This window comes from Abrus precatorius, unplaced genomic scaffold (assembly GCF_003935025.1).
Source record: "Abrus precatorius isolate BTA unplaced genomic scaffold, Abrus_2018 Scaffold7, whole genome shotgun sequence".
NCBI classification, from domain to species: domain Eukaryota; kingdom Viridiplantae; phylum Streptophyta; class Magnoliopsida; order Fabales; family Fabaceae; genus Abrus; species Abrus precatorius.
Window position 1 is genome coordinate 30,199,705 of NW_020874417.1, and position 15,531 is coordinate 30,215,235.

General features: G+C 29.8%; 3 protein-coding genes across 3 annotated transcripts; 1 reads left to right on the forward strand and 2 right to left on the reverse strand.

Moving 5' to 3' along the window:
- Nucleotides 1-545: 545 nt before the first annotated feature.
- Nucleotides 546-2,234, reverse strand: LOC113873114 (DNL-type zinc finger protein). Its single transcript, XM_027511098.1, has 2 exons — nt 2,148-2,234; nt 546-1,689 (listed from the first exon to the last, which is right to left on the reverse strand). The coding sequence occupies exons 1-2, from the start codon at nt 2,224-2,226 to the stop codon at nt 1,193-1,195; spliced, it is 576 nt and encodes a 191-aa protein (XP_027366899.1). The 5' UTR covers nt 2,227-2,234; the 3' UTR covers nt 546-1,192.
- Nucleotides 2,235-5,047: 2,813 nt separating this feature from the next.
- LOC113873309 (lysM domain receptor-like kinase 3) lies at nt 5,048-6,678 on the reverse strand. The gene has a single exon (XM_027511371.1). It carries the CDS (start codon nt 6,562-6,564, stop codon nt 5,302-5,304), a length of 1,263 nt encoding a protein of 420 aa, XP_027367172.1. The 5' UTR covers nt 6,565-6,678; the 3' UTR covers nt 5,048-5,301.
- A 7,089-nt stretch (nt 6,679-13,767) lies between these two features.
- LOC113872438 (mannose/glucose-specific lectin Cramoll-like) lies at nt 13,768-14,891 on the forward strand. The gene is given in 3 exon segments (XM_027509985.1): nt 13,768-14,320; nt 14,323-14,697; nt 14,733-14,891. Coding segments are annotated over 2 exon segments (876 nt in total). The 5' UTR covers nt 13,768-13,810; the 3' UTR covers nt 14,689-14,697; nt 14,733-14,891.
- The last annotated feature ends 640 nt before the right edge of the window (nt 14,892-15,531 follow it).

Consider the following 15,531-nt stretch of genomic DNA (forward strand, 5'->3'; position numbering starts at 1 on the left):
TATCATTTACACATATATTCTTTATAAGCTCAACGTTTACTTAATTATTGTATAGCAAATATTAAACATTGTGCTAGAAATACTGATTAAGAATACAATAATAATAATAATAATAATAATAAAGAAAATGTTTGTGATATTAAAACCCAAAAAATCATTTTATCTTTGTTTTTTAAGTAGTTGAAAACATTCAATGAGATTATTCAAACACTCCTTAAGGAATGTGCTTGAAGCACTCTTATTCTAATTATACAATTACAAAATCTTTCAGTTGTACAAAAAATTAATTTTCATGAAAGAAAAGGCAAAAATGCAAATAAAAGAAAATAACATAATGAAAGATTCCCCTATTCATTATCCATGCTCCCCCTCCTGAAATCTCAGTTATGTGCAAATTCTGGCTGTTATATTTTAAAAACGGCAATACACTTTCTCAGTTTTCTTACAGTGGTATATTTTGAGCTTGATTGGTTTACCGTTCCCATATTAGGAATTGATTAAGGATGCCAAAATTAACGGTTGCAGTAAATAGAGGACGATTTACAAAACATGTTCAATGGCATTGGTTATTTTCTGATTCTGTGGAAATCGATTCCAACAATTACATAAACAAACTCTTAGCATAACTCTTCTACGTCAATAAGCACAATTCATTAGCATAACTATCCTTTCTCTAGCTTTCTCAGCTGAAAGCAAACAATCTATCAACAATTTAAGCTAGCTATCAACAATTTAAGCTAGCTACTCTCACATATGTAATATATGTGCATAGACAAGTTACACAAGTCTACCCAAACTGAATACATGAGATCACAATGTAAAATATGATAAGGGGTCGGCATAATCCCTTGAGTAGTAAGAGTAGCTAGACAATGGTATGATGATTTAATGATGCAAGGAAATTTCATGATCGAAGAACAGACATGACACAATCTATTACCAAAGTTGTTTCCTCCAGAACCTCACATCCCAACTTATTATTCCTCTGTGGCTACTGTTTACACAAGATCTCAAAGGCATTCCATTCCTTCATCAGGCACCAAAAATAATTAATGAAGAAAACAGTACATTAATATGTCACTTTTGAATGAGGATAATCAAGAAAACAGCAACTATTGTTACACTCCCTTGCCCTTCCAAACTCTCAGTGATATACCCTAATGGAACCATATATTTGGTCAAATTGTACATTTCAAGGTTTTCTTCCAGCTATATCTTCCAATGTTAGATTCAGTGTATCAACTGAACCTCTTTTAACTTCTTCTCCACGAGAAGCCAGGAAGTCCTCAATGCTACCTGGTTCACCAAACCACCCAAGGTGATCTGCAATCAAGTGAAGATTATTACACCCCCCACATCTGGCTACCACTACACCTTTCTCATACGATTGGCGACAAACTGTCTTAATGGATCTCGTTTCACAGACCTTGCAGGTAAAAACCATAGCAAGATCATGCCTTGAGGATGTTTTCAAACTGGAATGGGCAGAAAACTTTACTGCAGAGTTCTCATTAATGCTAATGGATGTAGGAACATTATCTGGGTTTAGACTTGATTTTAAGGTAGCGTCTTCCTTATTTTCTACATCTTCACTAACATGTTTGATTGGAGTTGTATGTGTGGTGACCCCTCTTTGATGAAATCCATATCTGTTTAATATTGCACTGGCAGGAGAATACCGAGAGGACCCTGCCAATAAACAACATTTCACGTATCAATAAGAAAAATTTACACACACGTGGGAATGCACAAAGAGAGAAGAAGAGAGAACTAGACACCTCTTCATTGTTTTTTAAAATACACAGAGTCCCACATGTTCGAGGGAAAAATCAATGGTTGAGATTAATTTGGAATTTGGATATAAATAACAATTACGCTCAACAATTCAAAATCAATTATATTCAACAATAAAACAAACAGGTAACGAGTTTCAAGCTCTTAAAATCTTCAAAGCGAAAAAAGAATGAAAATTACAACTTTAACAAGACGATAGAGTATACGTAAGTAAAGTAAACGAAGCCAAAGTGTTAAACCATGAGATCAAAATATGGAACTAAAGGCATGAAGAATCCCTAAGAGGAATTATCTACAACAACAACAGATACACAAAGGAATAGGAAAATAATGAAGGGTGAGAAGATGGATACCTTGAAGAATGGGATGATGGGTTTGTCCAGAAAAAATAGAGATGAATCGCCTCTGCAACATCCTTGCCGCCATCGCCATTCCCAAACACTCCTACTCTCTCATTTCTTGGGCTTTTCTTCTTTTCTAGGCTACCACTTTTGGGCTTTTCGACTTTCGTTCTCCCCAGGTTTTGCTTCGGCCCGTGGGTATAAAGACTTTTATACTATACTAACAATTTAAAATTAATCTGAAAAAGGAAATGCCCTTAAAAATACAGGACCAAACAAGTTAATGTTGTTAAAGTGATATTTTCAGCATTTTTCAATAACTTTTTTATTTATAAAAAAATACGTTTAAGAACTTTTAGTGTTTGTTTAGGGTTTTCAAAATAATTAACAACTAAAAATAATTAGTTTGAAAAATTGTTTTAAATTTTTTTTGTTGAATGATGAAATTAATAACAATATTTTAAAATAAAAGTGAATTTTATAATTATAAACAAATAAAATATAACTTTTATAGAAGCAGACAGGATAATGAAGTGAACACTCGACAAATTTGGTTTCGCTATATATCAAATTAAGTTATTTTAGCAAAATAATTCATATTTCATAATATAATTTATATGAAAATATTTACCACGTTTGAAAAAAAAAGTTTTAATTTAAAAATTATTCTTGTTAATTTAGTGGATTGAATTCGACAGTGCACTTGACTTTTTCATTGATTTTGACATGATTTGACTACCGTAAAATAGTTTTATATATATATATATATATATATATATATATATATATATTCCATTCTAATTTAATTTATTACCCAATCAATTATCTTATTATTGGATATTAATTGTGTTAAAAAGAAATAGTGAAGAGGATAGTGTCAACATTTCTTCCTCTTTCTACCCTTCACTCTTTTTTTTCTTGCACTTAGTTGTCTTCTTGTATTCGTATATAATATATTTTTTTTGTTTAATGTCAATACAAGGTTAGTATAAACATTTTTATACTATTAATTAAAATTTTATAAATATAAATCATTATAAAAATAAATAATCATTACTGATTTAATAATTTATAATTAAATAATAGTACAAAATTTTATACTGTTAAATTCTTTTTTTTTCATTTTTTTTGACACAAATGTTGCGTAGAGGTGAGGTTGGATCCCACTTTTAATTCTGATATTGCATTCAAATATTCTTCTTCTTTTTTTTACATTTATTATCAAACAGTGTGTGCTTTTAGTTGAATTATGGGCATAATTCTACGAATCCGTCCGATGTTTTTTAATATTTGTATAAAAATTTAAAGAGAATTTATTTGGAAAACAGATAATTACTTTTCTATGAAAAATAAAAGAAATAAGTTTATAAAAAATAGATAAACAAATATTGTAGAAAAACATTAAGAATAAAAATATCAACTAGGAGCTAAAAATACTACAGTATAGACTCAATAGACGTGGAAGAATCAGGGGGCCAAAATTATACCAACGAAAATGATGTTTAGTAGGGAAAATAAATTGATGAAATGCCTATATTTTTCATCAAACAGTAAAAATTACCTTTTTTATTTATTTGACTCACATTCAAGTAATAAAATTCATTCACGTGTATTTATATAAATTTGTACTAAATTTTATTGTATTGAATAACAATGCTCATATAGAAAACTGCATGAGCACAACTGGTAGTGGTGGGAAAGCACGCCCAATATGGTTTGGTTTGAGTGCTCGTGAATTGTCAACCAATACACCAAAAGTCAAGAAAATTTCTTTGTCATCAGCCGTCGCCGCCGTTTTCATTCCCATCGTCCGGTGGATTTCAATTTCAATTCCCATCATTTTTGTTTGGTTGAAAAATTTGACCCTAAGAGCATTTGTTTTTCATCTCCCCCTCCCCTCTCCCCAACACTTTCACTCTATTCTCCTTCAACATTCTCTCTTGGTTTAAACTTTGATTTTATTTTAAGAAAATCATTCTTAAACAACAAATGCTTATTTGAATGGTGGAATGAAATAAAAATAAAAATACAAACAAATATAAGTGAGATGGAAATAAAAGTTAAGTGAATTGTATTTAAATTGACAAGAAAAAAAGAATGAAATTAATCAACTACCCTACCTGTGTTTGGATGATTTCTAACATGATTTAGAATAATTTATTTCAGTTGGTAAATAATCATTTTATCCTTTCATTTATTGTTAGAATGATATTCAACCTATGATCATGTTAAAAATACAAAATTTTAATAATGGAGACGCATGTTTGCTGAATGGGTGTAAGTAACGATAGTAATGACAATAATAAGAAACCTGCTTAAGTTAAATTTAAGAGAAAATATTAAATAATTTTAGCTATACATATCTCATTTGCTTAAGTAAACACGCATGTATATAAAAGCATTTTAAACAAGCATGAATTTGCTTGCTTTGACCAATAGTTATTAGTTAAAGACCAGTGGCGGAATAAGAATAGCTGTTCTATAAAATGGATGAGATGATTATTACTAGCACTACTGAATAATATTACAAGACACTAATGTAATGATGATAGAATCTGAACTTGACTGAAAAATATATCAAGATAACACTTCCAACATCCAATGTATGGTATCTGCGATGGTTCCTTAATTAAGTTGGCTTAACTTGCGTCCAAGAATGATTTTAAGTTTTTCTATTTTAAAATATCTTCTTGACTATTAAATTAAAAAAAATTTACATTTTTAAAATAATAAATAAATACACTTTTATTCAATATTTACTTTACAAAACAATAGAAAATTTATTAAAAAGACAAATAAAAAATACAGCAAAGCGCAATCAAATATTGGTTGAATCTTTCTAGTCTAAGTATCTGACTATTTCCATAGAAAAAAAACTGAAAAGATAAATAAAAAAATATATCAAAGCTCAATCAAATACTGGTAGAATTTTTCTAATCTGATCCTTTATCCTGTATCAACAAAACTTTACACAATTTTGCAACCATAATCCATAAACTAGTATACGTCAATCTCTTGCCACAATCAGTGCTTTGTTTTTTTTGCTAAAAATCAGTGCTTTTTTTTATATACAAAAAAATAAAAATTTAAATAGAATTGAAAAGAATGCAAATAGAAAGAAAACAAAAAAGAACCAAAATACGTATAAACAAACCCAAGAAAAACGTTACCGTGGGGCCAATGAGACAGATAAGTCAATATCAGTTCCCATGTTCTCAGCCCACTTCTTCGATTCCAAGTACAACTTCGACACCTCAATCGAGACCCGACCCATATCCGGTCTCTTATTCGGGTCATCTTCAACACACTCCAACCCGACCCGAATCATTCTCTCTGCCACGTCCATCGGAAACGAATCTCTCAGCCTCTTATCCACCCACTTCCTCGCGCCGCCGTTCTCCTCCACCGCCACCCTCGCCGTCTCCACCACGCTCACCCTCTTGTAACTGCCGTCGTCATCGAATTCGAACCTCACCGCTTCATCCCCGCTCAGAAGCTCCAAAACCACCACTCCGAACGCGTACACGTCGGTCTTCTGCGTCGCCACGCCGGTCACCTGAAATTCCGGCGCCATGTACCCCCTCGTCCCCTCGAACCTCACCGTCCGGCTACCGGACCTATCCAACCTCGCGCCGGAAACCTCTCCGACGGCCTCGCCGCAGAGATCAGATGTGCCGAAGTGGCAGATCTTGGCGCTGAAATTGTCCTCGGCGACGACGATGCTGGAGCTCTTGATGTGGTTGTGAACGAAACCGGAACCGGAGGAATTGTGGATGTAATCGAGGCCGTGGGCGATATCGGATGCGATTTGCATCCTCGAAGTCCAGGTGGAAAGATCGGTGAAGCTAGGGTTCCGCCGATTTCGGAGGCAATCGACGAGGCTAGCGCCAGGGACGAAGTCGTAGACGAGGAAAATGTAGTTGCCGGAAATTGAAGCTCCGAGGAGTTTGACGAGGCTGCTGTGGTGGCTCCGACAGATAAGAGCGAGGCGGTGGCGGAGCTCTGATAGGTCAAACTGGCGGCGAAACTTGCGCTGGAAAACGACGACGTCTCGGTCGCGAATGAAACAACGCCATGAGGAGGAGGAGAGGCGTGGGGTGGACAAATTGGAGGTGGCTGCAGAGATCTCAGAGAAGTTGTAGATATTAGGGTTTTCTGGGAGAGTGTCTTTGAGGCTTGAAAGAGAGGCACGGCTTGAGATGGAAGATGATTTCGACCAGTCTCTGTTTTTGGTGTTGTCGTATACATAGCTTCTTGATTCTGTGATGGGGACATCGCTGGTTGAGGATTCGTAATTGGACGATGAGGATGTTAAGGTTCGTGTTGGTTGAGGATGAGAGTTGTTCGCGTGCATGTTTCTCTTAGTGTTTCTGTTTCTGTTTCTGTTTCTGGGTTCTACCACGCTGGTGCTCTTTTTGGTCCTGCACATCACGCTAACGTGCGCCTTGGAGGGTCATTATTATCCTTTGGCTTTGTTGTTGGGTCATGGCGTCTTTGATGTTGTGTTCTTCTATTCCAACTTGAAGATTGTGTTGTGTTCTTAGGCGGTCGCTTTGATTGCGTTTGTGAGTAAATATTTATAGGTATGACTTCATATATGCTTCACACGTGCCTGCCCCTCATGCTTTCCTCTTTTCCATTAGTGAAAAAGCTTATCGTTTTTTTAATTTAATCTACGTTCATAGTTTCGCGTTCGTGTGTGATTATTGTTTGTGCTTTACATTCCCTTGCGATCAAGTTTCAGCTAAACCGTTGCGTGTGTATCTGTCACGACCACATCCTTAATTGCTTTAACTTACTCCTTTTTCCGTACAAAGCAAAACTTTTGTCGCTTTAGAGAAAACTCTTCTCATCTTGCTTTTTGCTTTCAATCAGCATGTTCTTCTTCTGCTTTTTTTTTTTTTTTTTCTCTTCTCGGTTTTTTTTGCCATAGGGTAGAAATAAAAACAAATTAACAAAGTAGAGTATTGGCAAAATAATTTTTCTATCTAATGTGATATTCCTCACTTTAGTATAACTTAACTAAAATTGGTCTTCAAATTTGATATTTGAAATCTTAATTTTTAAAATTAATAATTATTAATCACATTATTAATTGAATAAAGTTAAAATTAAGTAACAAAATTGATGATTTGTCATATTAAATAATATGTGACACTTTATTAGAGACATAAAATAGTTTTGTTTTAAAATATTTTAAAAATAATTTATTTTCATCCATATTTTTTGATATTTTTGAGTAATAAATTTCATTCTTGTTTTTGGTGTTTTTTTTATTACATCTTTCTTTTTTCTCTTGGCTATTGCTGCAATAAACTATCAAATATAAGAATGATAAAACTAGTATTTTTGATAAAAAATTTATAAAAAAAAACTATAACAATCTCTTTCTTGTTCGCCTCAAAGAGGTTATGAATTACAAAAAAAAATATTATAAGGAGATATAAGAGTTTCACAAACAGTAAATTTAGAGACACTAGGAAAATCAAAGAGTTTTAAGGTGACAACTCTACCATTGGTCTTAAGAAGAAATTGATCAACATGATTGTACTAAATAAATAATTTTTCTATTTGCAATAGAGAAACTCCAAAATAACCTAACTAGCATTGTGACCAATAATTGCATAACTCTAAGAACCTATACAGTCAAAATACTCAATATACTCATTATCGTACATATAAGACTCTTTTACTAAATCGATCACAATTAGTTGTCCATTGATAGACGATGCCGAGTTTCTATCAAAACAACTAAGTTTTTTTAAAGATTTTATAGTATAGACCCAAACCTAAGTCGATTCACAGAGATACATTCTCAATCAAATTCAATTTTAGGTTTTCTTTTAAAAAATGCAAATAAATTTTTTTGAGTTTTCAAAATTACAAAATAATCGAATTGAATTACGAACAAAATAAAATTGAGTAAAAATGAATTAAGAAACATCATTCCACATAATATCAAATGCGTACAACTTCAACTATCACAGTATCTAAAAATTTAAATTCGAGTTTGAACAATTACCCAATTCAATTATTAATTCAATTGAATAACTTAATTGAACATAGTTATAAATTAAATAAAATAATCATTTAATCTAATCCACATTAATTATCAAATCAAACATCAATCAAGTCTTAATTTAAATTCTAACAACATAAAAGTTAATCACAATTGCAATACTTAATTCTGAGATTAGAGAGAGAAAAAGAACAAACTTAGAACAATTTAGTGCATAATTCAAGTCAGAATAGCGTTTAGATTCTGCAGATTGAACAAGAAATTTAGCCTTCCATCGAATCATTTAAATCAAGTTGGAATAGCATTTGGATTCTGCGGATTGAACGATAAGTTTAGCCTTTCATCGAAACATTTAACTCACACAAGTATGAGAAAAAGAACGAGAACATTCGAGAGAAAGTAAAAGCAATGATTATTATTTCGGCAAAGTTTCAAAATTTTAATATTTTCTCTAAATCAGAACCTTATTAGTCTATTTATAAGTTCTGATTAGAGTAAACTAAATAGCCAAAATTCAGGCTTTAATTATAACTACAAACCCAAATACAATTATCTAATAACAAAAAGTCTAAATACAATCTCGCAACAATATTCAACAAATTTGTCTCAACTTCAAAAAATAATAAGAAATTGAATCAACTCCAAATCCAACGATCCATATATATTTTGAAGCCTTAAATGTGTAGAATCTAATGCAACTGGAATCAGTCAAAAATGATATTTGTAGAAAATTTATGACCGAAAAAGTAATAAGTGATCAGACTTACCAAAAAATACGAAATTAAAACATTTATTTGCAATAGGTCAAATTTATTCTAATAAGTAAAAAATAGTAAAAATTCTAAAAATAAAACATATTAAAAGTGTTTATAAACCAAAATAAAATTATAAATATAAACTTAAAATATGTCACATCATTAACTCATAGATTTGAGACTTTGATCTTGTGATGCAATTAAAAAAACTTAAGATAAAAGACTTGTGTAGCATAAATGTCATTATAGTAATAGTTAGAGAGAAGAAATAAGATGTCTAAAAATATTAAAAGTTAAGGATAAAAAATAAATTATTTTTAAAAAATTTTAAAATAATATTATTTTGTATCGAGAATAAATTATCACGTATTAATTTAATATGACAGATCATCACACTATTGCTACGCGTTAATTTAGGCCCAAAATGTGTTACCAGTGGAGTCACTAAAAATGCAAAACCTCTTTTTTTTTTTTTTACAATATTCAAGCAAAAAATTAAGACAAAGAGGAAGAACAAAGACGAAGGAGAAGGAAAAAGTTAAGGCCAATGCGTAACCATTCAAGCACATGCCATGTGGAGCAATCGTGACAGTATCATTCCATGACAATGCTGATGTTGCTATCATCTCTGACACACCCAACACTCACAAAATTTTGTCACATAATATCATCAAACCATGATCGATGATAGAACTTAATTATTTTTAAAATTTTATATACTATTTTTCACGTGAGATGCATCTTTCAAAAATAAATATTACCAAATTTGAAAATAGTACTTATTTAAAAAATAATAAAAAATTAAGTGACGTCACTTACTTGAATGATACTTATGCCACATGAAAAGTTTTCCTTTAGATAGAGAAAATGTTTTTAAACTTCTATTTTATTTTATTTTTAAATTTTATATAGGCAAATTACCTTGTCTTCTCCTAATATTTTTTGTCAGAATATTGCAAGCACTGAGGGCCCAGGAAAACAAGAGCCCAGGCCCAAAGAAACAAAAACTGCCAGAACATGTAGCATGTAGCACTTCTTGGAGAAGATGAAACAGGGCAAAGATACACCAATATGCAGAGGCCCATTAGAAATTCCAAATAGTAATGATGCTGTAAGTCCTACTAGTATCTTTGTTATTTGAACTACGTCAACTCTATAGCTCATTAGCTCACAACCTGATTACTGGGCCTTCACATTTGAAGTTTTGCTTCTCAAAAATAAAAGCTAGAAGTTTTGAAGATTACATTTTGCACTATCTGTTTTTCTAGCAGAATTACCTCTTTCTTTTTGTTTTTTCATCATTCAAATTTAAAAATATATCTTAGATGTTTCAGAAGACACTACAACTAGTATGTTGTTTTTTTTGTCACCTGCTAAGTTCTTTTAAGCAAATATCTTCTTTTTTTTTTTTTTAAATGTATCACCTGCTAAGTTCTTTTAAGATGTATTAACCATTTAATATTATATGTATATCTGCAATAAAATAAAAATTTATAACATATAACTAATTTTATTTGTTTTAATGAAATTTTTATTTGTTGCTTATAAATAGGCCGGTGTGTAAAATTGTTTTGAATACTTAAGTTCTAGAATATATTAAATATGCTTTCAAATTATGAAAAGAATAATGTAAAATTATAGTTTGGTTTTCTTATCCCTGATAGTAACATTTTTTAATATTACTTTGAGGGAAAAAAAACTTTTCCCCAGGTATTTAACACAAATGCATGAAATTTAAGACATGCACGTATTTTAATACTCACAGACAGAAAAAGAGAGTAAGAAAAGCATGCACGTATTTTTATTAATTCTTAAGGAGTGTTTAGATATGCTGTTTATGTGGTCTTATTTACAAATTCCTTAATTTAAATACTTGGAATTATTAATTAGGACTCATATTATTTTTTTAAACAAATTAGATTCATTTCATTGAGTAAAATGTGGAAATAGATTCATGTCATTGAAAATTGAAATTAATAATATTTTGTAACGAAGAGTTGATGAATAAGGAAAAATTATAGTTTCTCTATTAAAGTCAATGCCGTAGTTCAACGAGACTTTTGGTTTGTAGATTTTCATATATTTTATTTTTTCATTTTCTTACCGATAATAACGCTGCATATTGTCACCACATTATCCTTATCCTCACTTTATCTTAGTATTCGTTTGTTTTACAGTAAAATAATATAAACTAGTTAGTTAATAGTACGTATTTTATTTATATACAAAGAGAGTGTGAGAAAGAGATTGAGGTTATTTTTGATAAATTTTTAAAGAAATATTTATAATACACAAAGGTTAGAATAAAAATTGAACAAAATTTATTTTATAAATTAAAAATAACTTGTTTCTTTAAATTTTTAAAAAATTAATTTAAATAATTTCTCAAAAAAAGTTATTGAGAAAATTCATTCAATTTTTATACTAACACGACTTATTTCAAAATTTACCTAAATTGGTTATGGTAAATTATTTTTAACAATAATTTTTAATTTTTTTTAACTGAACTGTATAACCACGACATATAAAATTATTTTATAAATAAAAAGTAAGTATTTTAAAAAATATATAAAAATTTGTATAAAATAATAAAAAATTAAACAATAATTTTTATCTTCAAAATATAGAATAGAATTAAAAAGAAAGTAAATAAAAATTGAATATGCTGCAATAAGAGAGTATGTAATTCACACACTTAAGTTCATTTTAATTCTGTAAAATTTATGTGTGATATTTTTTTTATTAAAAATAACAAAATATTACTATATAAATAATATTAAATAATATAATTTTTAATAAAAAAATTTAATTTTGATATATGCCCTTAAATCTTTATTAAAAAATAAATTATAATTTTTGCTGTTTATAAGTTTTTCAACTTATTTTCAAAACGATAGACACGTTGACTTGGTCCAATTCCCTTCCTCCATTGGGTTTTGGGTGTTGTTTTCTTCCCATGCATTTGCATGCAAAATGTCTGAGACTCCAAAATCAGTACACGTGATGACTTCTAATACTATCATCTCTTCGCTTAAAAAAACAAAATTATTGAATTGTTTTCTATTTTCTTTCCGTTCAGTGCACGCTTGTGTCTAATTTTTTCTTAATGCATGCTTTCACAGTGTATGAACCTCGTGCACCTTAAAAGAAAAACTTTAATAATAATAATAACTATAGGATATCATTGTTAATATCACTTTCACAATAGTTTATTATGTTAGTTAAGATGGTGTTCTTTGAACTTATTTTTATAAAGATTGCTAAACAATTAATTTATTCTATTTTTATATGTATTTTAAAAAAAATTTACATTACATCTTGAAAAAGAAGAAATGTAAAGCCCCTAAACCCTAAACTAATCAAGTTAGATAATAATTAATTTTTTTTATCTGTTGTTTAATTTACCACATTTTTTTGGTTATATGTGGCTTTCTTGTGTTATGCATTGACTTATATAAAGCATTATCATCTCTTGTAATTATAGAGTTAATTAATATATACATTGTTTTAGTTCTTCAATCTCTCTCTCAATTTCTTTTCTCTCTTTCTTTTTCTTTATATTTTTGCTGCAACTCTGATATTCTTTAAGGAATATATCTAAAAATAAATTAATAAATAAATAATGTGTATCATTAAAAATATTATTATGTAAGTTATATTTTGCTTGAGAGGATTAATTAATTTATTCCTTTAAATTAGGGAAAAAAAGTATATAATTCCTAATTTTAATAAATTTTAATTTGTTTATAAGCAATCAATTTGATTTTTAAAGTTACAACTCATTAAAAGTTAAATTGATCGATTTGAAATAAATGTCACTAAAAGTTTTATGTAATAAATAAATAAATAATGGGTATAATATTTTTACAAATTGTGTGACTTAAATTATTAACCAAAAAGTAAAATATTTTTATTAATTAAAATATTTGTTATTTTTTAAAATTTTGATATAAAAATTGAACAATCATTTTGAAATGAAAAAAATAGCCTAAAAAATAATATATATATATATATATTATTTATAATTGTGAATTTTTTAATATTCAATTGGTGAAAAATTAAAATGATTAGCATAAACAATTTTATAAACATAGATTATTTTAGTATAAAAATTATTAATATATTAATATTAAATATTTTGACAATTATTATAATACACTTGTTTTAAATCTTTATTTAATCACAAGAAAAATTATTTTTTTTAATATTTTGTCATTAGTATATAAAATTATATTTTTTTATAATTTATCAAAAATAAAGATACTTCAAATTATTTCAAGAAATAATTTGCATTACTAATAATTTTTTTATGTTCATCATTTATTTGTTATTAATATAAATTAAAAAAATAATTTATTTTAATATTAATTAAGATGTTTATTTCAATTTTTTAAGATATATTTTTCAATTTACTCATAAGAATTAATTAATAATGATAATAGGTTAAGATAGGTGTTGAAGTGTTATGGCTTGACCTATTAAATAAAAAAATCAAGCTTAAATTTGTTTAAAATTTCATACTTAATTGCACTATTAAATTGGTCATCTTGTAGTTTAGTTCATATAATAAATAAAACCCTATTAAATGAACTAACGAAATTAAGATATCAATACTATAATTTATTTCAATAAACTGACCTGCATCTATAAAACATATAAGATATACCAATAATGAACTCCAAAGCAAGAAGTAAAACGTGCCTATATACTTGGAGATTTAACATTCTTAAGAAATATGTATACAAATCTTCCAATTATTTGGCTTTTGGGTGGCACGAGTAGACAGTAGAGTGGTACACAAATTGAGAATTGGCATCCATTACCAACTCTCTATAAATACTTGAAAGATTTGCATAGACTTTGCATCGTATCCTAAACTGCCACTCAATTATCTCAACACAATGGCCATTTCCAACAAACCCCATTCCATAATTCCTCTACTCGCCTTCACAACAATGTTCCTCATGCTACTAAACACAGTGCACTCAGCAAATTCACTCTCTTTCACCTTTGACCAATTTGTTCCCAACCCACAGGATCTAATCCTCCAAGGTGATGCCAAAACTACCAAAGTCTTAGAACTCACCAAGTTAGACGCTAGTGGGGGCCCAGTGAGCGATAGTGTGGGCCGAGCCTTATACTATGCCCCCGTCCATCTCTGGGACAGCTCAGCAGTAGAAGCAAGCTTTAGAACCACTTTTACTTTTACCATTTCATCCACTAATCCAGGTGATGGCCTTGCTTTCTTCATTGCACCAGTTGACACTAGTATTCCTCCTAATTCTCATGGCAAGCTCCTTGGCCTCTTCCCTAACACTAATGTTCTCAAAAACTCCACTTCCTATAACAAAGTTGATTTCAAAGCTTCATCCAACCAAGTTGTTGCTGTTGAGTTTGACTCCTACGTTAATCACTTAATCCTGATATTGGGGATCCTAATTATAAACACATTGGAATTGACGTGAACTCTATCAGGTCTAAGACAACAGCTAGGTGGAACTGGCAAAATGGGAAAGTAGCCACTGCACACATAAGTTATAACTCTGTTGCTAAAAGGCTAAGTGTTGTTACTACTTATCCTGGTAGTGCTCCTGTGGAGCTTTCACATGAAATTGAATTGAACACTGTGCTTCCTGACTGGGTTAGAGTTGGGTTATCTGCTTCTACCGGACAGGCCAAAGAATCAAACACTGTTCTTTCTTGGTCTTTCACTTCAGGGTTGGTCTTGGGGGACACTGTCCAGAATGAGGAGAATATGCTTATTGCAAGCGTTGTGTGATCCATGATCGTTTGAACCAATCGTTTTTCATCTTCTAATGTATCATGTTTATGTTGTTGTTGTGTCAATAAGGGACAAGTACGTGGTATGTACGAGTCCATTGATGTTTAATTACGTACGTGAATGTGACCCTAATTAGGAAATTGAAACGTAGTGCTTATTTTATTGCCCTACATACACGTATCATCTGTTTGCTTCATTTCTCTATTTTGCCTTTGCCTTTAAATAGCTCATAATTATATTATCTAATGTCCCACACCAGTATATATCATGCATATCGATCTCATCAGTTGGTTGTTTTTAAGTTTTGTATAAGTTATATTATTCATGTTGCATTTTTTACAACGCTGTTTTTTTTTAATATAATTCTTTATACCACATCGATTCTCTTATCCTATATTTATTTCTCTCTGCATTCTTATTATTTTCTTGTTGTATAAACGTTACATAAGAATTTAATTTCTTTTTAATATTGGACTAAGACTGGATTCGATTGCTAAATATTTCCTCCATCCTAAAGTAAGCTAACTGTATTATTATTGATCATATAGTTAATAATTTCAAAACAAGTTAAGTATCGTAACTTATAGAAATAAATAATTATATGGTTACATTACTCTTATTTTAAAAGTAAGTTAATTTTATTATTATTAAGTCAACAAGGATATCATCATGAAATTCCCGTTTTATTATTCACCTAACTAATTCTCTATCTTTTCTTGATCAAAATAGTTGACATAAAGTTATTAAATTTTCAATTCCATTAAATTTGACATGGAGTTGTTCACACCACATTAAGCATAAGAGGGTTGGATGGAAAAAAGTTGTAAAAATTAATCAGAT